A 25,113-nucleotide genomic window follows, 5' to 3' on the forward strand; every position below is an offset into this window, starting at 1 on the left:
ATGTAAACACATATTTCCATTTGAAAGGGGAGTGATTAGTAAAATATGCATGAATAATAATTAAAAAAAATTAACTAGGTGAAAAAAGGTAAGATAAACTTAAAAAACTTGTTGAGAGCTAAAACTAGTCTTTGCTGCTGCCTCAAAGAGGAGCAGGGGGAGAGGGGGGAGATGAGTGAGGCTGGTTCAGGAGCACAGACACACTCACAACTATAAATGAATGCCCCCGGACCCCCCTAGAGGAATTGAGGTCCATCTCCACTTAAAATATGTTCACATGGATAGGTTCCTAAATAGATTTGCAAAAAAAATTGAAATATTAACCCATGTCCATATGTTTATTCTGGGGTAGTAGATTTAAAGTGTAGGGCTATCACTATGGGCAGCAACGCTGTAAATATTGACAAATAAATCCAGGAAAATGGCACAAAAGAAAACTGGTAGTGGCCTGGCTGGGTGTATAATTCCCGGCCTGACTTATTGTCCCAGTCCGGCCCTGCCTAGAGAGAGGGTGTTCTCCACATCAGGAGACATTGTTAGTGCCAGCAGATCTGCCCTTTCGGCAAGCAATGTGGACAAGTTCATTTTTCTTTAAAAAAACATGAAAATACAATGACAAGCAAATCCTAATGTCAAGCTGGCTGCTTAGGAACTAGTACAGTACAGTTCAAATACAGATTATTTCAGTTCATCGAAAAGCTGCACCTTAATGTTTATTTTATTATATTTTGTATTTATTTGAGTGAATATTCACAGTTTAATAATAATTAAAAACACAAAACTAATAGTTTATGTTTTGTGAGTACTAGTACAGTACAGTTCAAATACAGATTATTTCAGTTCATCGAAATGCTGCACCTTAATGTTTATTTTATTATATTTTGTATTTATTTGAGTGAATACATTATTCACAGTTTAATAATAATAAAAAAAATATATATATATATGTTTTGTTTTGTGAAAAAAAATTCTGCTGTACCGAAAACGTACCGAACCGAACCGTGACCAAAAAACCGAGGTACGTACCGAACCGAAATGTTTGTGAACCGTTACACCCCTAATAGATACTGTATGTTAAATGGATATATCCGCCTTCTTTCATTTATCTTTCCATTCCCACAACAATATACATAAAGAAATGGCATATTTTGGACATAGTTCGAATGGTGATTAATCATGATTAATTAACTTTTAAGCTGTGATTAATCTGATTAAAAATGTTAATCGTTTGACAGCCCTAAATCTAATCTATAGCCATTACATTTCTAACTCCTAATGACAGGAAGGCAGAAAGTGCATTATACAAATAAAACTACTCCTAATAATAGCAGACATTTTTTAACAATGACCACAATATCATTATTTTAATAAACCAAATATGAACAATTGAGGAAAATGAGGAAGAACTGATTGTTCAAATGTTGTAGTACAAGTAGTAATGTAGTTAGTGCATAAATTACTATTGCAACAAATGTGCTAATTTTCTTCATTATTAGTAGATTTTTTTTTGGACGAATGCTCCGGGCTAGTGATGTTACGTATTGCGCCGAGGCTTCGGAGCGTGTGTCGAGTAATCCCTGAAGCTTTTTGTGAAGCATGTATCGAGGCTTGTATCGTTTTGTGCCAGTGACGTCATCGATGACAAACGAAGCCTCGCTGCCTGTCGATACCACGTGACTGCTTCAGGAAGCGATTCAGATCGGTTGAACCGTTGAACCACAACGCTCATAATACCCATGGATGTATAATAAGAACCATATTACCCCTCCTGTACCCGGGCCCGGTGACACGATGAAATCAAGAGAGCTCAGACCCTCACTTATATAGAGGTCGGAACATGTCGTGACGTATAAATAGATACAAGCATAAATAAATGTAGGAATAAAATCATGAATAAATACAGAAATAAATACAGGAATAAATATGTTCCAGTGTTTTCAGGGAGCTTTAGCGTGTGTGCTGTGGCTCAGCTGGAAAGCAGTTGACACACGACCGCAGGGTCCCTGGTTCAACGACTGAACAATACGTATTTTTTGTTGTTTATAAAAGCTACAGCTAAATGAGACAATGTAGTTAATAAATGTATTCTTTGATATGGTTTAGCCTTTCTCAGGCTACAACATGGTTAAGTTTATGAAGGAATGCAAATCCCTCTTTGCAATGTTTACCAGCCTCCTTAGGCTTTTCAATCACAATCATTCAACTGGAATAAAAACAATATTGTTAACATTAAGATATGATTTTATGTTCGTTGTTTAGAGTTATTCTAAGGCTTTACTCATTGGGAACTCGGTATGAGATAGAGCACACTGTTGAGATGTCCAATCTGCCTGTTTTACACACTTTGACCAACAGGGGGTTTGTGTTCAAATGAAGCCCATGATGAAGCCTCATGAGATGAACCCTTTTGCGAACCAATTGGCTGGAAAGCTTCAAAGCTTCATAAGGCTTCATCTCACCATCACTACTCCGGGACAGTGGTTACAATGGTGGGGCCAGTGATAATACAATTCCACCGGCCCGGAGTGCCAGTGGCTTTTTACCCTTAATGTCTACCCCTGTCAGTGTTTTTATATTAGACATTTAGAGGGGGTGCACCGTTCCTGGAGGTACTGCAATACCAGGTCGATGCGTGGAGTGGACGGAGCAAGCCCCTATTCCATCTCCCTATTCCAAAAATCAATTTAATATATGGTCCCCGGGTAGGGGACGTATCAGATATTAAACTGATAAGAACAGATACTACACTTGATCTTAGCCAAAAGGCCGAGAAGCGATACTGCAAATGGGCCAGCAGGAAAGGTGTGATTCTCTGCACTGTTACTTTAAGTGATGGTTCAACATGTTTATTTTAATTACAAAAAACAAAAGGAAACACGCTTTTTCATGTTATAGAAACATTCACCACCAATACATGCATCAACAGGACACTTTTGTTAGAAAATGTTATGATAGTGAAGCCAGTTTAAGTTTATTTCTAGTAACATGATGTCCTTCTAGCCAATTATCCATCACTACTTAAGTGCCTTAAAATGCGTAGCTACTACAGGACTATTGTATTTGACTGCATTGAATTTGTAGACATTAAATTCATTAATTTAATAACATTGGCTTCTATGCTAACACTACAGAATTAATACATAAATATCTTACATAGAGTCAAATACACAGTGTTTCTCAGGCTGTGAAACCACTTTAGCAACATCATATTACTTTTTGGGAATGAGCAGAACCATAGAAAAGAAAAACAGATTTAATGAAATAGTGTTATTATTCAGAACATGTTAAGTATTATGTTTTCAACCATTGAAAGGGCAATGAAGTAAGTTGTACAATATCATTGGGTCACGCAAGCATGCGAGTAACTTTCAACATAACATGTTGTCATTTTATCCTCAATTCCTATATTACATTTTAAGGAGTAATGATGGTCAGGACTTCTCTAGGTGTTTTTATATTAGACATTTAGAGGGGGTGCACCGTTCCTGGAGGTACTGCAATACCAGGTCGATGCGTGGAGTGGACGGAGCAAGCCCCTATTCCATCTCCCTATTCCAAAAATCAATTTAATATATGGTCCCCGGGTAGGGGACGTATCAGATATTAAACTGATAAGAACAGATACTACACTTGATCTTAGCCAAAAGGCCGAGAAGCGATACTGCAAATGGGCCAGCAGGAAAGGTGTGATTCTCTGCACTGTTACTTTAAGTGATGGTTCAACTTGTTTTTTTAATTACAAAAAACAAAGCAACAAAAGGAAACACGCTTTTTCATGTTATAGAAACATTCACCACCAATACATGCATCAACTAGGGCTGTACCCGAATATTCGACTATTTGTTCGTTGGCCAACTATTCGGGTTTCAATTTCATTATTCGGATATTCGGTCTTTTATTTTATTTTTCAAAAAAATATGTTTTTTCCCCGAAATGTATGCTATCAATAAAGGCGAATTGCCATATTCTTATATTTATACTTTTGAATTGCACTGTTAAAATGCGGAAATATACAATATCAGCCTGTGCTCCTGACATCGCGTTCACTCAGTCACGAACGCAAACGGCACGCTTCACCTCGTTTCACACACACACCTGAACACAAAATGCCGAAGACTTCAGCTGTGTTGGACCATTTTAAATTGGACGACGGTAAGAAGAAGGCAGTGTGCCAAATATGCGACAAGAAACTGGCCTACCACGGTGGCACAACAACTCTGAAAAGTCACCGGATGCTGTAAGTAGTAGCCTAGCTTAGCTTAGCTGTTGTCAAGTTGCCATGATGAAGCTGCTTTATCCGCCGTTTAAACCGTAACGTTACACATGATAAAATCGTGCACTTACTTTGCTTGGAAAATAGTTGCAAGCAACCGAATTGTTTTTTTATATTAGTTTTTCAATTTTATCCGAATAGTGAAAATAATAGGAGCAATGTGGGAACATCTGGGGCTAAGGCAATTATTGGCATACAGTTCGTTTATTTATTTTTCGTTCTTCATTTATTTAAATACTGTTTACTGTATCGGTAACAAGTATTACACTGTTAGGCCGACTGTTACGGCTATGTTATTAAAAGTATTGTTGTTATAACAGAAATATGTGTTTTGTATCTTCAGGTTGTAAAACGTTATAGACGGAATTTGGAACCAGATTTGGTCCCCAGGCGCTGCACTGCGGCTGGGTTACATGCAGAGGACACATTTAGTTTTAAATTATGCGAGTACTGAGACAATAAATAAATATAAATCGTAATAGTATGCTCTTTCTGCGCTTCTGCTTAACAGCGTGTTGCCAGGTGTCTCGGAGCGTGTTATGAACATTTAAAAAAAAAAAAAAAAGTTTATTAAAAAAAAAGAAAAGATCTCCGCACCGAATATTCGAATATTCGCTGTTGATTACTACCGAATATCCGGAGCCCGAAAAATGGTATTCGGGACAGCCCTAGCATCAACAGGACACTTTTGTTAGAAAATGTTATGATAGTGAAGCCAGTTTAAGTTATTTCTAGTCACATGATGTCCTTCTAGCCAATTAGCCATCACTACTTAAGTGCCTTAAAATGCGTAGCTACTACAGGACTACTGTATTTGACTGCATTGAATTTGTAGTCATTAAATTCATTAATTTAATAACATTGGCTTCTATGCTAACACTACAGAATTAATACATAAATATCTTAAATAGAGTCAAATACACAGTGTTTCTCAGGCTGTGAAACCACTTTAGCAACATCATATTACTTTTTGGGAATGAGCAGAACCATAGAAAAGAAAAACAGATTTAATCAAATAGTGTTATTATTCAGAACATGTTAAGTATTATGTTTTCAACCATTGAAAGGGCAATGAAGTAAGTTGTACAATATCATTGGGTCACGCAAGCATGCGAGTAACTTTCAACATAACATGTTGTCATTTTATCCTCAATTCCTATATTACATTTTAAGGAGTAATGATGGTCAGGACTAGTGTTGCACGGTGTACCGATACTTGAAAGGTACCGCGATACCCTGCCGTTAAAAACGGTACGATTCCTCCGTTTCATTAGTATCGGTACTTTAAGAATGACGGGGAAAAGTACTCCGGTGAGAAAGCGCCGTTTTAATAAGAGCCGTGTGTGTTCAGCGCTCTGCTTCCACTCCCTGCACTGCAGCCGTGCCTGCAGTCCCGCCCCTCTCAAGCACGTTCTAAGTCCCTCCCTTCTCTCATGCACGCGGCCACGCGCTAGCTGCCAGAGCATGTGAGAAAACGAGAAGCATGACTGCAAGTGCAACTGCCGCTGCACCTCGGCTTGTTGACAAAAAAGACGCCAGAAGCTAAATTTGGAAGTATTTGAGCTATATCTCTGACAGTGAGGGCAAGCCTACGGACACCACGAGGCCTGTCTGTGAGAAATGTTTTAGATCCCTGCAAACCAAGGGAGCCAACACATCAGACTTGGCTAAGCACCCGCCGACCGGGGCTCACAATTAACGATGTCCCGGGGACCATACAAATTCCTACTGGGACACAAATCTATTTTGTCTGGGACTATTTCGGGACAGTGAAAAGAAAATTAAAAGTAAACTTCAAAATGAGTGTTATTTGCAAAGTCATTGGGCTGTCAAATCATAGAATGCATTCTACGTCATCCACTCTGCTGCTGACTGCTGCTAGACTCGCGCCAATGCAACGGTCACGACAGTTAAAAAAAGAAGAAAGAAATGCTGAGGTGGTTGAATAAACAGCCCCCTGATGCAAGTCCCAATTCTGCCGAATCCCGAAACGAAAACATCCCAAGTCCTGGTCATGATGCATCGTCTTCCACTGTGGTAAGTTAGTTGTCTTAAATGTCAATGTTAGCTAGCGCTAGCGCTAGCAACTGAAGTGTGCCTTACAATGCATACAAACGTTGTAAAATGCGGTGTCATGTTCTTTTGAAGTTTGTGAAAATTATGTGAAATACAGTTGATCAGAATAAGAGGTGTAGCCTATCATTTTTGTATTTTCTTTGTCAGCCAGTCAGTGACCAGGCTAGAATCTTTAGCTGCAAAAAACGTAAGGCATTTAGCTAATCATTTAGCTTTTCATCTTTTTTTAGTGTTTTAGTTTTTTTTGGTCAAGAACGTCAGTCAGATTGGGTGACGATTAGAAAGGGGGTCGCAAGGTAATTTTAGTTTGTCAATCAACTCTGGTATGAGAATAATGTGTCATGTTAAGAGAGAGTTTAATGTTCCAGTTGTTTTTGTGCCTAGCTAATCTCCCAGTAGATTTTGCCCTTCAAAGCAAGGCTACAATGTGCATTAGTGATGGCACGTTCGATGGCACGCTCGCTCGAAACATGTCTTTAACAAGAACAAACTGACCTGACCATTGTGCATGTCTGCATTTTTTGGGATCAGGGCTCCCCCAACAGGCCGAAAAAAATATGTGTATATCTGTTGAAACCAAAGACTAAAATAATGCTGTAGAAAAATATCAAAATGACTAAGATTATAATGCTCATACAAATGTTGCATTTCACCACTTTTGTAATAACATTTCTTTTACAATTGATAATGTTTTTGCCTTCTACATCTATATTAAAACAAAACAGGGGTCTGGCTCAAAGACATCATCAGGGCTTTAAGACAAAGTTGTATACAACATTGTACCCTACTATGTTATGTAATGTTATATTATAACATGAACATATGTTTTGTCTTAACTAAATTCAGGAGCTGCAAGTGCCCTAGGTCAAGGACAGAGGAGGCGAAGAGGCGAAGAGGAAGAGGAAGTGGCTTCCTGAATGGAGGCAACAATACCCCTTTGCCGAGTTTGATCCAGCTGCCAAAATGATGTACTGCTCAACATGCAGATCCTTCCCAGCAAAGGCCAAAGACAGTTCTTTGTTCATCGGTGTAAGTGGGGACAATGTACGTGTGAGAACACTAAAAATGCACGTCCTTACATCTGCTCACAATGATTGTGAGAAGGCTCTCAGAGTACGGGAGAATCCTGAGATCGCACCTCTGCCAAGCTGTCTTCTAAGAATGGATCAGGGTGTTAAAGAGAAATTAATCAAGCTATTTAACATAGCATACTATGTTGCAAAGGAGGAGGAACCCTTTACAAAATTTCACAAATTAGTGAATCTGCATTTCAAGAATGGCCTTAACTTGGGAATCACATACAAAAATGACCACGCTTGTCAGACATTCATAGACAACATAGCTAAAACCATGAACAAGTCTTTGGAAGAGAAGATAAAGCAGGGCTCGACATTAAGGACTGCCCGATGGCCCGGGGCCATCTAGTATTTAGCTCGGGCAATGAAGCCTCACCTGCTGGTTGCCCGATCGGGCAATCTATTATGCCAGTATCATGCAGCTTGCGGATCCAGTAATGAGAGACCCGACAGTAAAACTAAACTTATCTATAACTAGTTTAGGTAGTTTGAGAGGTAATTAAAATAGCTACGTGTGATATTCTAACCTGAAGTCTGTGTTTTGTCCGCTCACCGCTGCATGTGATCATGCAGAGCTGCGTGTCCACTCGTCAGCCTGCTCAGCTGATCTCTCTCTCCCGTCAGATTAGACTTCACTCGCGTTTATGTCCATATCGATCAGATTCAGCTAGTTCTAGCTAATGATATGATACCTGTTTATTAAAAGACACCTACACAATAAGTGTCGCTATGCAACTGGGTGAGGCCACAAAGTATAGCGCAGCATTATGCATTTGTTTACATGCCCACCGGAACCCCGAGGCATTACCAACAGATCAACGCACAATCAACCCACACAGGACATCTCTTTCTCCACATTACGTGTTAGACATTAGAATTGACTATTCTCGTCTGTCACATACTCTTTTGTCTGTCACATAAGTGGCGCAACTGAAGCGGTATTGCGCTAAAGGGAAATTATTTTGACCGGACATTTAGATTTGCCGGCTAATGGGAACTCTGACGTCGCCATTTTGTGTGCTTCGCGGATGCGCTCGGCTCCTCTCGACTGCTGCTCGGGTCTGCTCGGTCAGCTTCCGGATGAGGAGGCATTCGTTCGACCAACTTACAGTAGATAACATTACAAACATTTTTAACAGGGGCCATAATAGTGTAAATAATGTTTGTTTTGGCAGTTATAACTGAATGTAATGTTTTCTACTTTTTTACATCTGGGAAGGCATTTGCCTTCATCAGATGGAAAGTGTCTTGACCAACAACTTAAGTGTTTCTTATAGCTATGCAGGGCATGCAAGCGAGCAAACACAAACAAGAACAAACAAACAAGTGAAATGAAGAATAAAATTGAAATTGTACAATACAATATTGTGGTGGTTCATCTTATAATTCAGTCTAGAGAATGCACCAGACAGCATCTAAGACCTGCAAAAATCTAAATTTTCTAGGGGGACGGAGGCCCCCCAAACCCTTCGTGCCATTTCGTCCGCGCGCATTTTTCAGGGCAATCTCTATTGGGCTCAGGGCCATCTGTAAATTAGCTTAGATGGCCCACAGGGCCATCTCCCAAAATCCTTAATGTCATGCACTGTAAAGGCTGCAAGATTTTTTTCTATAATGTCTGACTCTTCTGTTGACCGATCAGTGCAGGACCAGGAGATAATTTATGTCACCTATATTGAAAATGGTCTACCTGTCAACGTCATGTTGACTATGGTGACATCACAGCATGCTAACAGCCAGGGCATCCTAGACGCCATAATGTCTGGACTTCACCAAGCTGGGCTCTCAGAAGATGACCTAAAGGCAAAGTTGGTTGGGTTCGGATGTGATGGGGCCTCTGTGATGATCGGGCATAGAAATGGAGTGTCTGCCAGGCTGAAAGAGATGTTTGGATCACTGGTGACCATCTGGTGTGTGGCTCATCGTCTTGAGCTGACCGCATTAGACAGCATGAAATCTTTTCCAGCTCTCACAGAACTGAAGAAAAGTATCAACGGAATCTACAAACACTACCATACATCAGCCAAAGCTAGCCGTGAGCTCAAGACTGTGGCAGAAGCCCTCAACATACATCTGGTCAAACCAGGGACTATCGATGGTACACGATGGCTTCCGCACACACTCCATGGTTTGTCAGCCCTTATCAGGAACTACCAAGCCATCCTTTTCCATTTGGAGAGCCACGCAAGTGACATGCATGATAGAGAAGCAAGTGACCTCATGAAGGGGCGGGCCAGCCACACTGTGAAAGGACTTAAGCAATTCAAGACAGACATTTTTGTTCATCTTCTTCTTGACATTCTCAGTGAGCTGAAAGACCTAAGCCTTCTCTTTCAGAGGGATGGGCTGACACTACAGATGGTGTCAGATGGACTGCAGAAGACGACCCTGGCTCTTGTAGCCATGAAGGCAAACAAAATTAATAGTTGATAAATAAACTCCCTAGAGAGAATTTTGTATGCTACAGTGTATGTTTAGTGATTGTGAAAGTGAAAGACTTTTTTCTTTTATCGTGTATTTCAGACAGTCCCAGGCCAGCATCTGAAGCAGTTCCTGGATGAAGTGGGGCCCTTTCCTGGAAACATGTACTCTGGTGTACAGCTCGACAGGAAACAAGTGGATGATGACAACCTCCACAAAGTGAAAGAAAAACGTATCAATGGCGGTTTGGCAGCCTTAATGATGGTGTGTTTAAAGCTGCTGCCACCATGTTTGACCTTAGCAACTGGCCAGAGGACATCACTGACCTGGCTACCTTTGGCCTGGCTGATCTTGAGACTTTTGTCTCTCACTTTAAGGGAATTCTTGAAGCATGTGAGGACTTCAGATCAATTCAAGAAGCGAAACGGGAGTGGATTGACCTAAAGGTACTAGTGCATCGACACTTCAGGCATCTTCAGTCTCAGGTGTTATGGCAGAGACTTTTGCAAGGTGCCATAGGGAGGCCTGAACAGTTTCCCCACATGCAGATGATCGTAGAGATACTGCTTGTGTTCCCGATGTCAACATCATGCTGTGAGAGAGGCTTCTCCTGCATGAAAAGGATCAAGTCTGACTGGAGAGCATCCCTCTCTAACCAAATGCTAAATTCCCTCCTCCGTATATCTCTGCATGGCCCTGAGGTTGAGGACTATAATGCAGAGCAGGCAGTTGAGAAGTGGTGGCAAAGTGGCCAGAGAACACGACGACCCATGTTTAGCGACTAAATAAATGTAAATAGTAAATGTGAAGGGGGAGATCTGGTGGGGGGGGTGGGTGAATGAGTGAGAGCAAGATGATTGACATTCATGAATGAAGATAGAAGATCAATTTATATTCCTATTAGTACTACTGACTTGTGAGGATAACTTGTAATTAGAACTGGAAACAGATACATTTATTAAACTGTATTATGGAACTTCTGTTTTTTTATTATCATTCATACCACTTTTATTGCCAGATGGAGGGTTCCGATCATAAAACACAGAGACCATACAGCCATACCATATTGAATTGAAAAATACAAATCAGAATTCTTCAATGTTGACATGACAATGATAAATTAGTCTGGATATTGAGAAACAATAGAAAAACATCTTAAAACAACTCTCTTCCCTTCTACTCTAGGAGAGGCAACAGATCAGACTAATATTCATATGTTTAAAAGAATAAGTATTTTAAACTTACATGGTGGAGTCTATGGTGTGATGATTAAGTGACAAAAAAGTATCAAATTATATGTATTCTGCATAATTGGGGGGGGCGACGATACAAATTTAAATTTGGGACACTGCTGGTTATATCCGGGACAATACAAAGAAGAATTCGGGACAGTTGTGGGACACTGAGGAAAAAAGTTAATTTCGAGCCCTGCCGCCGACCGGAATCCAGAGCTGTTTAAAGAATTTAAAGACAGACAGGTTAGCGAATGTGATAGATAACATAATTACATCATGCTCAAGCCCATGGCCTCAAATCTAAGTCAAACAAGTGTAATTTATTTTGTGACAAACGAACGTTTTCGTAGTTTGACGAGGCAATTAATGGCAATGATAACTGTCTAATATGGCTATCTTTTTAGCTAACTTACCAATGTGGCTAACATCTGCAATATACATTTAGTCAATAATTATTTATATTACTGTACTATTTCATGTTAATAAAATGTAAAAAAAATTATATTTTATAAAACAAAAAAGTTGTTTGAGATGATGCTTAATTTTATTTAATACGAATTTTTGTCATTTATTTTGTTTAATGTTCTCATTGTTTAAAAGTTTGTGTTATGGTTATGGTTCTGGTGTGAAATAAAGCACAATAATTACATTTAAGACTGTTTCCCTTTCTTTTAGAAAAGTATCGAAAAATAATCGGAATTGCAATTCTTGACTTGGTATCGAAACCAAAATGTTGGTATCGTGACAACACTAGTCAGGACTTCTCTAGGTGTTTTTATATTAGACATTTAGAGGGGGTGCACCGTTCCTGGAGGTACTGCAATACCAGGTCGATGCGTGGAGTGGACGGAGCAAGCCCCTATTCCATCTCCCTATTCCAAAAATCAATTTAATATATGGTCCCCGGGTAGGGGACGTATCAGATATTAAACTGATAAGAACAGATACTACACTTGATCTTAGCCAAAAGGCCGAGAAGCGATACTGCAAATGGGCCAGCAGGAAAGGTGTGATTCTCTGCACTGTTACTTTAAGTGATGGTTCAACTTGTTTTTTTAATTACAAAAAACAAAGCAACAAAAGGAAACACGCTTTTTCATGTTATAGAAACATTCACCACCAATACATGCATCAACAGGACACTTTTGTTAGAAAATGTTATGATAGTGAAGCCAGTTTAAGTTTATTTCTAGTAACATGATGTCCTTCTAGCCAATTATCCATCACTACTTAAGTGCCTTAAAATGCGTAGCTACTACAGGACTATTGTATTTGACTGCATTGAATTTGTAGACATTAAATTCATTAATTTAATAACATTGGCTTCTATGCTAACACTACAGAATTAATACATAAATATCTTACATAGAGTCAAATACACAGTGTTTCTCAGGCTGTGAAACCACTTTAGCAACATCATATTACTTTTTGGGAATGAGCAGAACCATAGAAAAGAAAAACAGATTTAATGAAATAGTGTTATTATTCAGAACATGTTAAGTATTATGTTTTCAACCATTGAAAGGGCAATGAAGTAAGTTGTTCAATATCATTGGGTCAAGCAAGCATGCGAGTAACTTTCAACATAACATGTTGTCATTTTATCCTCAATTCCTATATTACATTTTAAGGAGTAATGATGGTCAGGACTTCTCTAGGTGTTTTTATATTAGACATTTAGAGGGGGTGCACCGTTCCTGGAGGTACTGCAATACCAGGTCGATGCGTGGAGTGGACGGAGCAAGCCCCTATTCCATCTCCCTATTCCAAAAATCAATTTAATATATGGTCCCCGGGTAGGGGACGTATCAGATATTAAACTGATAAGAACAGATACTACACTTGATCTTAGCCAAAAGGCCGAGAAGCGATACTGCAAATGGGCCAGCAGGAAAGGTGTGATTCTCTGCACTGTTACTTTCAGAAACGGTTCAACTTGTTTTTTTATAATTACAAAAAACACAGCAACTAAAGAAAAACTCGCGTTTCTAAGTCATAGTAAGATTCACCACCAATACATGCATACGATCGCATACTTTTGTTGAAGAACGTTACGGTAGTTAAGCCAGTTTATACTATTTCTGGTCACGTGATGCCCTTTTGACCAATAAGGCATCACTAACAAAGAGTACCTTAAAATGCTTTCTATATCTTTAATATATGTACAAGCGTTTCTTTATTCAGTCAAAAATATACGTTTAAGACAAAGAATAACTATTTATAAAGACGGGGACGTGTGTGTGGTATACTAAGGAGCAGAATTAAAACCTTTGAGATGTAGTGCCACAAAGATACATAGAGGTCTGTCTCCCTCTTGAGACGGAACTACAAAACTGAAGTAGGTAACTTCAGCAGCTCATAAATTCGTCGTGCACTTTGCATTGCAGTCAGAACATATTCCAATACCGGCAAATGTGCCACAATAATTATCTGAGAAAATGTGCTAAACCCGTTTAAATATCACAGAAACAGTACAATTACACCATGGATATTGTCAAACTCATGACACGGACACCGTGATACAAGCGCTCAGCAAAACGTGCACAACATCCGGTTAGTCGGTTAAAAATAAACGTCAAAATAAGAGTCCATTTCAAAGCAGAAGGAAAAACTGTAAATTAATTAGTTCACCTTTTTTTGAAAATTGTATTTCAAACTGAGAAAGTTGATTAGATATGTAATGCCAACCCGTTTAAGCAACACTTAAAGGTGGGGTAGCTAATTTTGGAGAAACCAGATCGAGTGCCCCAGAATTTGAAAATACACAGCCGGAAAAAATCTGACACTTCCTCACAGAGCCCCTCCTCCAACACACACGAGATAAATAGGTGCACAGATAGAAGGCTGACAGGCAGGTAGGCCATCCAGTTATTTTAGCCGGGCCGGCTAAAATGATTAGTCGTGCTTTTTACAGTACTACGGCTTCCACAGATGAAATTGTTTTTTGTATTTATTGTCAAAGCATAATATATTCATTGCTATCGGGATGTTAAGAGCATTCCATGGAATATAACAAAAAGTGTTTGTGAAATAAATTACATTCCCCACATTTCACAATTACGTTGCATTTAATATTAACATCGATTCATTATTTCGCTGCAAAAGCGTGAGATTATGGTAATGGTGGTATGTAAATATAAGCTAGTTACCGTGACATTAGCTGCTTTGGGCCAAGGTCACGGAGACAGCCTTAACTGTATAGTTTCCTTTCAGATTTAATTAGCAAGGCGTGTTCGCTAATTAGTGGCATTACATCTTAAAACAAACAGAATAAGATAAATTGACGCAAAAGTAGCATAAAAATGCATATATTTCTCACACTATCACATCTCCGGCCCAAGTAGCCAGTTCAGCTAGCACATCAGGTGGCCTCGTGAAGCTAGCACTTAGCTCACGTTAGCAATACAGCATAACTCTACAGAAAACACTTTAAGATTATCTTCAACATTAAATATAGTACAGAGGGATTGCGAGGATTAATACTTATATACCCTATGCAAAAAAACCTGGTTAGTTTTAGCATTTTCCTACCTGAATTGGTCCTCTCGACAGCGACAGACCGTGGATCAACGGCTAGCAAGTGGAAAGTTATAAACTGCGTCATGTCAACGTCATGTGACAACTATCTCTAAAACTGACCAGAAGGGGCGGTGTTTACCTGTTTAAGGATATTTTGAATGCACGTACAAAGGTTTTGTTTATCAACGCTTTTAATATTTACTGGTGATTCAAATAAAACTTAAAATCACCTATTTTTTTTAAATGAGACATGTTTTGGGCTTCAGTGGGGCTGCAGCAATTACTAATAAAAAAGTTACGGTTTAGTGCTTTGATGGGGCCGGAAAAGTCATTTATATTGTTCAAATACCAAACATTTAAAAGCAAATTGTGTGTTTCTCTCAGTTTTACAAAAGACTGTTGTTTCATGAATTCTCATCGATTGAAGGAACTCTGGTCACTTGAAGAGGGCAATGTTTATTTTTATCCAACATTTATCCAACGATCAGTAAGTGCTAGACTATACATAGTTTTACGGCCAATTAGTCATTTGATAAGTTGTATCCTCGAAAATGTTGAAATGTAATGTTGTCACACATCCTTCGTGTTCAACTTTCTGCAGAATTACTACATTTACTTTTTGTACTTTCAGTACACTTTGCTGATAATACTTCTGTACATTTACTTACGTGGTATTTGCAGGACTTTAACTAGTAATGGAGATTTTTTTAGACAAATGTATTGGTACTTTTTTACTCAAGTAAAGATGCTGAATACTTCTTCCATCACTGTTTCCCATTAACACAAATCACTTATGGGCGTCAGTCGATGCTCTTATTCTGAAAAAAACACGACCGGAAATCATATTACTAAAGAAAACTTGGCTCATTTCGGAGGCAGTAGCAATGGATGAGGATCAGACAGAAGAGGAGGTGGGTTCGTAATAACTTGACTAGTAATTACATATATATTAATCAAATAGAAAACACTATTTCATCTACCATAACATTCGTTGAAGGGTGTCCTACTTTGTAACTTATATTGTTAATTGTTTGTCCAGAAAGTAGAAGACAGCCATGTCGACAGGCTAGCTTAAACTGAACTGTTTTGTTTTTAACCCGACAGACTGCGTTCGTCGTTGATGAAGTGAGCAAAATAATAAAAGAGGTAAGCAAAAAGACACTGGCTTTTGATTCACCCACAAAATATAGATTGTATCGGTTAACGCTAACATTTCTACCTTGTGTTAAGCAAACTGTTGGTTGCCAAGGACACAGTAACGGTTGCTATGCAACGTCATTATTTAGTATAATGTATTTCAATATTCTGAATAAGTTGTATTTATGCATTTTGTTCATAAAACGGTGTCGTATTTCAGTATTATTGCAATGGTATGACCTATATAGACCATTTATATACTAGTGCTGGGTGACTTGAGTTATCAAATAAATGTAGTAAAAAATACAATATTTCCCCTCTGATTTGTAGTAGATTAAAAGTTGAAAGTAGCAGTAAATAAATACAATACAATACAGCTTTATTTATAAAGCACTTTAAAACCTCCAGACCAAAGTGCTGTACAGTCAAATAGGAGGAAATTAACCTAATCACTTCCCACCACTGGGTTGGTCAGTTCCTAATTAATACTATGATGTTTAAATTGTCTCTGTAGTCAGTGGAAGCCACCATAGGAGCAAATGCCTACCAGCACAGCCGAGTGAACCAGTGGACCACCAGCGTAGTGGAGCAGTGCCTCAGTCAACTCAGCAAGCTGGGGAAGCCTTTCAAATATATTGGTACATACGCTGCAGCAGTAAAACAAATATATTATGATGGTTCCTTGGCTGTATGGGGTTGGTACTGAAAAATAATGTATTGTTTTCCCACAGTTACCTGTATCATCATGCAGAAAAACGGAGCAGGTCTGCAAACAGCGAGCACATGCTTCTGGGACAACTCTACTGATGGTAAAATACAATAGTGATGTTGCTTTAAATGTTTGTTTCCTCTTCTGCAAATGATCAACTTTCAAAAGCTGTATTTCTTCAGTAAATATAAATGTAAAGGTCATACTAAGTTTGCTGTGCATTACACCCAACAGGAAGCTGTGCGGTGAGATGGGAGAACAAGTCCATGTACTGCATCGTCAGTGTTTTTGGGCTGGCCATCTGAACCAACTACAATGCTGTACCTGTGTGTTTGAAATGTTTGGGCTTTTATATCTTTTTCAGAACCAGCCTGTTATGTTCAGACATGCTGGCAATATTTGAATGACATCTTGTGTTTTTTATATAAGTGCAATTAATTAAAACAATACTGTGCTGTATATACTTTGCTTTATTTACATGTGACATGAAATTGCTACATGTACAGCTTTTATCTCATGAAGCAACACTTGCAACAATTGCAAAAACATCCAAAATATCAGGTCCCACAATATCACTTTATCACCTTGAATCAAAATGTACATTTATGTCAAAGCATTTACAAATTCAAGACTGCAGAATTTTTTTTGAAGAAATGTAAAGACAAGGCACCATCTTGATTAGAATACATATTGAGAGATTAGTTTTAAAGTATAAAACTAAGCAATGTTAGGAAAGCTACGGAACAAAAACATTACTTAAAATAATATGTTCTACATTACGCAAAATATATTTGGCCAATACTGTAACTACTGTACATGCTGGGATAAGAAATGTTCATGATAAATCAGTAGTTCATTTACATAAAGTGGTGTAAAATCCACACAATTCATCAAACACCATTCATCCAGGGAGTCAGATAATACAGTATCAAATGTCCTAACTTTTCAGCAAATAAATTAAATTCTTACCCAAGTGCAATTACAAAGCTGCTTTTCATGAATTAGTCGGAAGCGTGTTAAAAATGAAGTAGTGCCTACTCCAGCGATAAGGCTCTCTCTTCCAATATGTTGGAATAAAAAAAAAGATTGTTAACAGCCAACACTGCTTTGGCACTTTTTTTATTCCCCGTCAAATCACTGATGTTGTGTTTGAGTCTGCTGCTGTGGAACACGTTTATTTTGCTTTCTACCAGCAGTATAGGTTTACTACACTTTGGCCATAAAAATGCATTATCATTATTGTCAGAGAGCTGAAAGGAATGGCAAAAACCACACAGTGCAATAGGGAGACAACAGTGGTTCAACACAAAGCGTTAAAATAACATTGATTTCTCCGAAAAAGATCCCCAATCGATATTAGCACGATTATATCTGACTATCAGCTTGTGAAGAAATGCTGCTGGGTAGGAGGAAAAGAGTTTACAAACTGGAAAAAGTGGCTACATGCCCTAACTTAAAGTAAAAGTACAGTATATTCAGTAGACATGGAACTTCTTTTAAAAATATAGTTATGTACACTTACAGTATAGCATTCTGTATCACCAATGCAAGTACTCCTTATTTACACCTACACATGATATTTTGTTGTTTTATATTCCTATAGTTTCCAACGGGGACACAAAAGAGGAGCAACATGGCAGTCAGGGGTCCCATCAGTCGCTGTCAGTCTCATCCTGGTACTTGGCGGTTGCTTTGATGGCACGTCCGTTTTGTAAAGGCATATCTTCATAATCGCTTCTTTACAGAAGAAAAATAAAACATCTGCTGGTTTATACACGTTCCCAACAAATGCTTCCCCCCAAACTATAGGGGGTGAGAATGTAATAAGCAATCAAGCAAATGCTTACCCGTATATAACTTCATCATCAGAGTCATTTAGCATTGAGAAAGCAGGGTTATCCTTCAACTGGGAGTCTGGAAAAATAAACAAAATCAGTTAGGTTCATACTTTAATTAATTATCGTATCCACTGTGTTTTAAATTGTGCTGTATTACGAACCATAAAGTGCATTTTTGGAGGGGGAATACACAAAAGCCAATGTGTACAAGTAAAAGTTGAGTAGACCATAGAATGATAAAAATTCAGCTGGTATGTCTGGAGTTAAGGAACCATTTATCACTTTTAAAATAATCAACATGGTGTCTCACATGGAATATTGAAGTGAAGTCATTGTCTAAAAATAAAATATTTTTGGAAAGGATATAGTTCTGGTAATGAGTAGACAGTGCAGCGACAAAATTGTTTTGTAGAGCCTTGGCACCAAACCTCAGGTAGAGAATGACCATGCTGGAGGACAAAGAGAAACAGCGTCATTTAAAACCAAATCAACCACAAATAGGCTTTTAAACAGGCCTCTTAGGATTTACTTAAAAACGTACCTTATAACAAGGACCACAAAGGTCAGCGCTGTCAAAAACCGGAGCCGGAGATCTAGTGATAGAAAACACACAGCACGTTCATGTTACCATGGTAAAGCAATAACTGTGATTAAGTCAGATGTGTGTTGTGCTGTGATACCTGAGTAAGGCATGTTCTTCAGTTCAGAACAAGCTCTGACGACCAGGAAGATCAGGTAAAGAATGTAGAAGGCAACTACAATCAGGAAGAAGACCTTCATACCCTGCAGAAATATATTGGGTCTTTATTAAACTGATGGGAAAAATAAGACATAAATATTGAGGGGTGAATTCACAAAAAGCAATGCAAGGATTTTGCAGGCGCTAAACCTAACCACAAATAAGAAAAACAATTATCTGAAAAGTAGCCACTAAGAGGGAAATACAGCCCCAACTGCAATGCCTAGCAGATAGTGTATCGATGTTCCTGTGTTATTTGAACCGATTTACATTCAGTGTTAAATTGTCCCATTTCTGGCAAATTAGCCCAACAATCCAATCCACAAAGATCAGCGCTAACAGCCACACAGTTGCAGTGAAATTAATAGCGTCTTCATTGTGCGTTCATTAGGTTAGTCCCATCCACACTCTCCAGTGATTATGGAAGCCGATTGAGGCCAGACAATGACATCGTAATACTTGTTTTCAAATTAATACATTTTGGGAAAGAGAGAAATAAATGTATAAAGATTCCCTACATGTCTTTTATGAAAACACATGAGAATATTGAAAACAGAGCTTTATATGGAGCAGATAGTGGGTACTGATGCGGGTGCTATCAGCAGTCGCAGTCCATTCTTTGTGAATTTTCCCCTGGCTGTATCAAATATAACAGTCCTGTCCAAAAACCTGTACCACAACCTTAACCATTTAAAAAAAGAGTCTCACCTGAAAGTTCACTATGTCCACTTTATACTGATAGGTAGGGTCTTGGAGTTCATTGACCCTGCAAATACAGAGGAAGGGAGTAGATGTATTCAGTCCTGTTGTGATTAACATTATTAAATCAGGCTGTTAGTGGACAGTAGGGTCAGACTTACGTTTGCCATATGCCCAGTGTGACAGCTGAGAGCCACAGGAGACCTACAATGACCAGCTTAGGAAGGTAGAAGGTCAGACATTTCCTCTCACCCTGTGGAAACAACATAAACACATGAAATAAGATTTGTAAAAGCTTAAAATGAGAGGAAACCCTTATATGCACAATGTATCATTTTCTGCCACTAGAGTCACTCAAACCACACAATAACAATAGAAGTTTGGGGGTGAAGTAGCCAGGGATCATGGGAGTTTTTGTCTTTGCTGTCTGCCAAATTATACAGAGGTCTCCTCCTCTCATAAACAAACAAAAAAGCTGCTCTAAATGATCAAACACTGAATAAAACACTTTCATGATGAAAATGTATGTGTTTCTGTTGCTAAGGTTTGGTCAGCTTGTTACCTGATAACTTAAAATAAAAGCATACAACTAAACCTTTATCCAGTTAAAAAAATATAGTTACAAAATGCCTAAAAAGCGTATTGTAAACATGTGGATTTAACCTGGATAAAAAGTGAATTAATGACAGCTTCCTAAAGAGAACCACAATGCTGATGTATGCACAAAGGGAATATGTGGTCATTACAAACAATCAAATGAAACCAAACATTTAGTATAATCACTGATTTCTCTAGGTTTGTAAATGTTGCGAAAATGTGGGATAATGGAAGTACAGAACGTAACAAAATATATAGGATAGATGTAACCTTATATACCTTTTAAAACTAACGGTATAGTACTGGACCCACCTGAACCCTGATGCCATGATAAACACAGAGCCAGAAGAGCAGCAGGGAGCACAGGAACAGAGCCTGGAAGAAAGCGTCTAACGTTCCTGGAAACCAGCTGTTCACCAGGAATGAGAGCGGGAAAAATGGATCTGAACAACAAAAGCAACAAAACACAATTAGAAACGCACCCCACCTTTAAGTAGGACTTCTTTTACAATGAATAAGACTGATAAACATTTGCAGTTGACACATTAAAACACAGCTCTTTGGTTGTGCAGATTAAAAGTTGCAGCTGCAATGATTGAAAAAGGTGATATAATGGGGAAGCCAGATTGTACAGGTTGTGTTTTAAGGGTCAAATATGAATGCTGAAGCTCACCGTTGTAGAGTAGCAGCAAAGGAAGCAGGACAGACATCCACTTCTGCTCTATGCCCCAATCCCTCATAGAAAACTTCCTCAGTGAGTGTGCAAACATACACTGCAACATTCAGAGAAAGAAATGTTAGTCCTGCGTTAGGCAAACATTGATTGAAGTCACTGATTTACGCTAGTTGGCTATCTTTCATTGCCAAGCTTTGGTGACCTGGAATATTGGTTATGTGATATAAATAAAAATGCACATTTGCTCTTACCGTCACCATGAAGGTTAACACCACAAAGACAAACCGGAACCAGATCTCCACTTGCGAGAAGGTGGGGTTGTACGTTTTCCACTGAGAAAGAAACAGAGGAGTAAAAGAGGCCGTGTTGAAATGTGAGCTCAAGCCTTAATGAAAGTAAAAGTATATCAAATAGTATGCAGAAACAATATCACAGAATTTGTTTTCATGAGCTGGAAGAAGAATCCTGTCAGTGTCTTTCACTTACCGAAAACTTGACCTTGATTTCATACGTGATATTTTCAAGGCCTTTGAAGCTGACCATAACCTGGTACTGGGTGTAGTTCAGATAGCCAAGATGGAGCACAATGATCTCATCACATTTCTGTAAGGAGACAGGAAACGCTGCGTCACTTCCCTTTCAATCAACAATCTAACTGTATGTTCACTGTATATCCAACAGCACTCACCACTATATTGCAACTTCATTTCATATCATAGATGACATTTCATAAACTCGCTCTGCTGCTGCTTGACTAAATGATTAATGATAAACGAGCATACTGTGAGAGAGGAAGGAGGCTGGGTTTCCTGATTGTCACTTACAGCCCCGCAGTGTAGCGTTCGTGATTTCTGGTGCGCGGTGTTGATGTGAATCACGCTGGCGTCCTGCATCACTCCCTTCAGCTCCACATTGATTTCTAAAGGCTGCTGGAAGTCTCCCACTGACACAGACGACAGAACATGTTGTTGTTAACAAAAGCCAGTCATGCTTGCAAAATAAAAAGGAAGCTTTTTGAGGTGTGTCATATGTGCTGGACATTTTACGCTCATGTTAAACATCTGTAGCTCATTCTTACTATTGCTGTGTTCAGCCTGTATCAAACAGGTGAGCCATAGCTGCTGGTTGTAGGTGGTGAGCGGAGAAGAAACTAGATTGAAGGGCCCGGTCTGTAAACATACAATGAATGACATCATTAAAAAGGATACTCAAGTCATTAAACACACAGGATGTTACACATGTTATCCCAGTAGTTAGACGTGTTTGCTTGTAACATAACACAAAACGTAAAGGTTTTCTTTTAACACAAAACGTAAAGGCTTCAAATTCATTTAAAGCGGAATGAATCCCAGGGTAAACAACAATGTATGTAATGATAACAAAACATCCCAATACATCAGATTGACTTTTACCTTAACTGAGAAGTTTTTGAGAACCAACTGATCACCATTGTGCTCTTGCTCAGCAATAGTCCTAGGACCTACACAAAAAAGCAACACATGTACATGACACATTCTTTACAATCTGAACTACTGGACTATCCAGAAATAAGCATTGTAGTGATACAAATAAAATACAATTTTGATTGTGCCATCATGCTTGATTGCAGAAGGACTTTCTTTCTTGTATCTAAAAACCTGTGTTAAAATGACTTGTGACCAACACCCAGTTTGGGCCACAGTATTGCAGACATGTTTATATTAGACATACCTGTAATCCCAATAAAGACTGTGAGGCCAAAGCAGATCAGAAAGCAAACGAAGACCAAGACAAAATGTCTTTTGGACAGGGTGTAGAGCCGCATGGGGGCCAATCTGTCATAGGAAGACATTGGTTAGAGAACACAAAAAAGCTAATGTTTATTTTGTGGTTAATTAAGGATTAAGGTTCGGATGTGTCAACACTGCTAGCGTCCATGCTAGTTTATGCTAGCAGTAACAGATGTCAGAAAACAGCTACATAGTGATGTCTTACAGGGTCTCCCACACATATAAAACACCGGGGACAAATCCCGGGAGTATCCGCTGAACAAAGCGTACACTTACAGCTCCATTTCTGTCGGTTCGCAGTCTCAATACCGAGAAAAAACGTTAAAATGTGGTAGTGAATCCACATCCGTGTAGTCCGTGTATCAACATCAGCCTGCGACGACCGGCGTAGACTACTGGAATGCAACGTCATCAAAGGGGAGGGGCCTGCATCACGTGACAGGGGCTTTCCTTTTCAGAGGGACTTGCTAAGAAGCGGTCGCGATTTAAAGCTGCTGCTCTAAGGTTAGATATAAAGGTTATATTTGTATTTGTGGACTAGTTTTATTCTGCAAAAATACGTTTTAAATATTTGTAGTATGTCGATGGTCGTATTTTCATTGAACATATTGTTCATGTCCCTCAAAAAGATTGGTAAAACAAAAAATATCCTATGTGAACATGATATGTATGCCATGCATATAAATCCCTTTTGTGAGGGCAAAAGAAAAAGTTGGTCACAAAAAAAAGAAAGTGAGAACATAAAAAGCCATAAAAAACCAAAAAATTGCTAAAATATAAAAGGAATATTTGAGGTACAGTTTGTTATCTAGATTTGCATACACAACTCACTTATTCACTCTAGTTTTCAAACTCGTTTGTACTGTTTCTGTTCTGATTTTATGTAAAGCGTATTTGAGCAATAGGAAAAGCGCTATAAAAATCCAATGTATTATTATTATTATTATTATACTTTACAGGCAATACATTACCCTTACACATGTTATAGCTTTTTTTATTGGTAAATTATTTTTGAAAACGTATGTTTACAAAGTCTATGTGACAAATCAGTAAGGGGTATTTGGCTTGTAGACATATACAGATTTATGATGTATGTTGCTCAAATGTTCTGTCATGGCTTAAATCATCCAACCATATCAAATGTTAATTTTACATTTGGAAACGTCCTTTAATTTTTCCCTAGTGCTGATAATGTCAGAAAAGTTGAGGCACAGGAACATTTCTTTTTAAATATCTGTTGACAACATGAGATGAACGTCCTACGTGAGAGAGTCACAGGCAGCATGCGACCACGTCATACGTTAACGTCAAGCAAAAAACAAAAAAGAATTAATGAGCTAGTTACTTTAATTATTTTAATTAGTCTTTACATTTTAACGACAACATTTAAAACATTTTTTTTTAAAAAGGCCTATTATTATTCACCACCAGCTAATGCAGATACAATCCCTTCACTTGTTGCCATTGATAGGAATCCAAAGGCCTCTTTACCCCTTATAAATGTGAGATTGTCAAATATTAATACTGATACTGAGAATGTGTCTAATGCAAAGTATTCACATATTTACCTTTTTTTAATGAATACATTTGAGGACTGCTATTTCCCTTTAGTCTGCACCATCTAAAATATAAACTAACGAGATTATGAAATATATATAAATCCACATAATAAGTAATGAACACATCTCGTTAGCATCAACCATAATCACCAGAGAGGCTGACAATATATAGGCTTATTGTTGGAAGGTGCAGGTTGTTAAATCCTGTCACAGCATACAAAGCCAAACATATTTGCTTCTGTAATGCAGGGGGAAATTGATCCTCCATTGTGTGAGTAGATAAACAGGAGAGCCACCTGTAAAAGCGATCATCCCGGAAAGGTGTCAGGTCCTCCTTCAGTTCGTGGTAGGCCTCCTGGATCTTCCTGCAGAAGTACTTCAGTTCGCTGTACAGAGGGTTCTCCAGGCTGGACGAGTAGTCTGCGTCCATTATGAAACACCGAGCCGTCTGCCGGATGAAAATGGCGAAGGGGAAAACAAACCAAGGCCTGTGGACAGCAGCACAATGATGGCTGTTTTGTTAACGCCGTTTAATTGAAAATGCAGCCGAAGCTTTTTTGTTTGTGTTGGTTCAAAGGAAGAAAAAAAAGGAGAAGAGAGGGCGGAAACACACGGGAGGAGGATCACGTGATCAGAGTTCAGCACCGCGGACAGAGACACCACACACACATCTTTATCATGGGTTTATCCAAATATTAGTCCTCCACTCATAAGCTTCCTTTTGTCTATAACCAACCATTAGTTACTACCTTTACATAGGCTACTCCAAATATAAAAGCATATAGAGTAT

At 38.6% G+C, this 25,113-nt stretch overlaps 2 protein-coding genes and 4 non-coding genes across 7 annotated transcripts; 1 reads left to right on the forward strand and 5 right to left on the reverse strand.

The window, feature by feature from the left end:
- Positions 1-2,587: 2,587 nt before the first annotated feature.
- On the reverse strand, positions 2,588-2,778 carry LOC117556435. The gene has a single exon (XR_004570563.1). It is a non-coding gene; the product is annotated as a U2 spliceosomal RNA (small nuclear RNA).
- Positions 2,779-3,469: 691 nt separating this feature from the next.
- Positions 3,470-3,660, reverse strand: LOC117556441. Its single transcript, XR_004570564.1, has one exon. It is a non-coding gene; the product is annotated as a U2 spliceosomal RNA (small nuclear RNA).
- An 8,213-nt stretch (positions 3,661-11,873) lies between these two features.
- Positions 11,874-12,064, reverse strand: LOC117556446. Its single transcript, XR_004570565.1, has one exon. It is a non-coding gene; the product is annotated as a U2 spliceosomal RNA (small nuclear RNA).
- Positions 12,065-12,762: 698 nt separating this feature from the next.
- LOC117556453 lies at positions 12,763-12,953 on the reverse strand. Its single transcript, XR_004570575.1, has one exon. It is a non-coding gene; the product is annotated as a U2 spliceosomal RNA (small nuclear RNA).
- A 2,482-nt stretch (positions 12,954-15,435) lies between these two features.
- Positions 15,436-16,905, forward strand: dynlt1 (dynein, light chain, Tctex-type 1). Its single transcript, XM_034231631.1, has 5 exons — positions 15,436-15,511; positions 15,705-15,746; positions 16,252-16,375; positions 16,469-16,546; positions 16,681-16,905. The coding sequence occupies exons 1-5, from the start codon at positions 15,485-15,487 to the stop codon at positions 16,749-16,751; spliced, it is 342 nt and encodes a 113-aa protein (XP_034087522.1). The 5' UTR covers positions 15,436-15,484; the 3' UTR covers positions 16,752-16,905.
- tmem181 (transmembrane protein 181) lies at positions 16,899-24,910 on the reverse strand. Of its 2 annotated transcripts, none has more exons than XM_034231614.1 (17): positions 24,620-24,910; positions 22,706-22,809; positions 22,408-22,475; positions 22,074-22,164; positions 21,820-21,938; positions 21,482-21,598; positions 21,247-21,327; positions 20,993-21,092; positions 20,632-20,762; positions 19,884-19,975; positions 19,732-19,789; positions 18,965-19,067; positions 18,826-18,877; positions 18,651-18,733; positions 18,446-18,535; positions 18,294-18,360; positions 16,899-18,183 (listed from the first exon to the last, which is right to left on the reverse strand). In XM_034231614.1, exons 1-17 carry the CDS (start codon positions 24,751-24,753, stop codon positions 18,099-18,101), a joined length of 1,575 nt encoding a protein of 524 aa, XP_034087505.1. In that variant the 5' UTR covers positions 24,754-24,910; the 3' UTR covers positions 16,899-18,098. The 2 variants fall into 2 exon arrangements, with proteins under 2 accessions (XP_034087505.1, XP_034087515.1); XM_034231624.1 differs by lacking the exon at positions 24,620-24,910 and adding an exon at positions 23,041-23,157.
- Positions 24,911-25,113: the final 203 nt, after the last annotated feature.

Source organism: Gymnodraco acuticeps, unplaced genomic scaffold (assembly GCF_902827175.1).
Source record: "Gymnodraco acuticeps unplaced genomic scaffold, fGymAcu1.1, whole genome shotgun sequence".
Lineage (NCBI taxonomy): Eukaryota > Metazoa > Chordata > Actinopteri > Perciformes > Bathydraconidae > Gymnodraco > Gymnodraco acuticeps.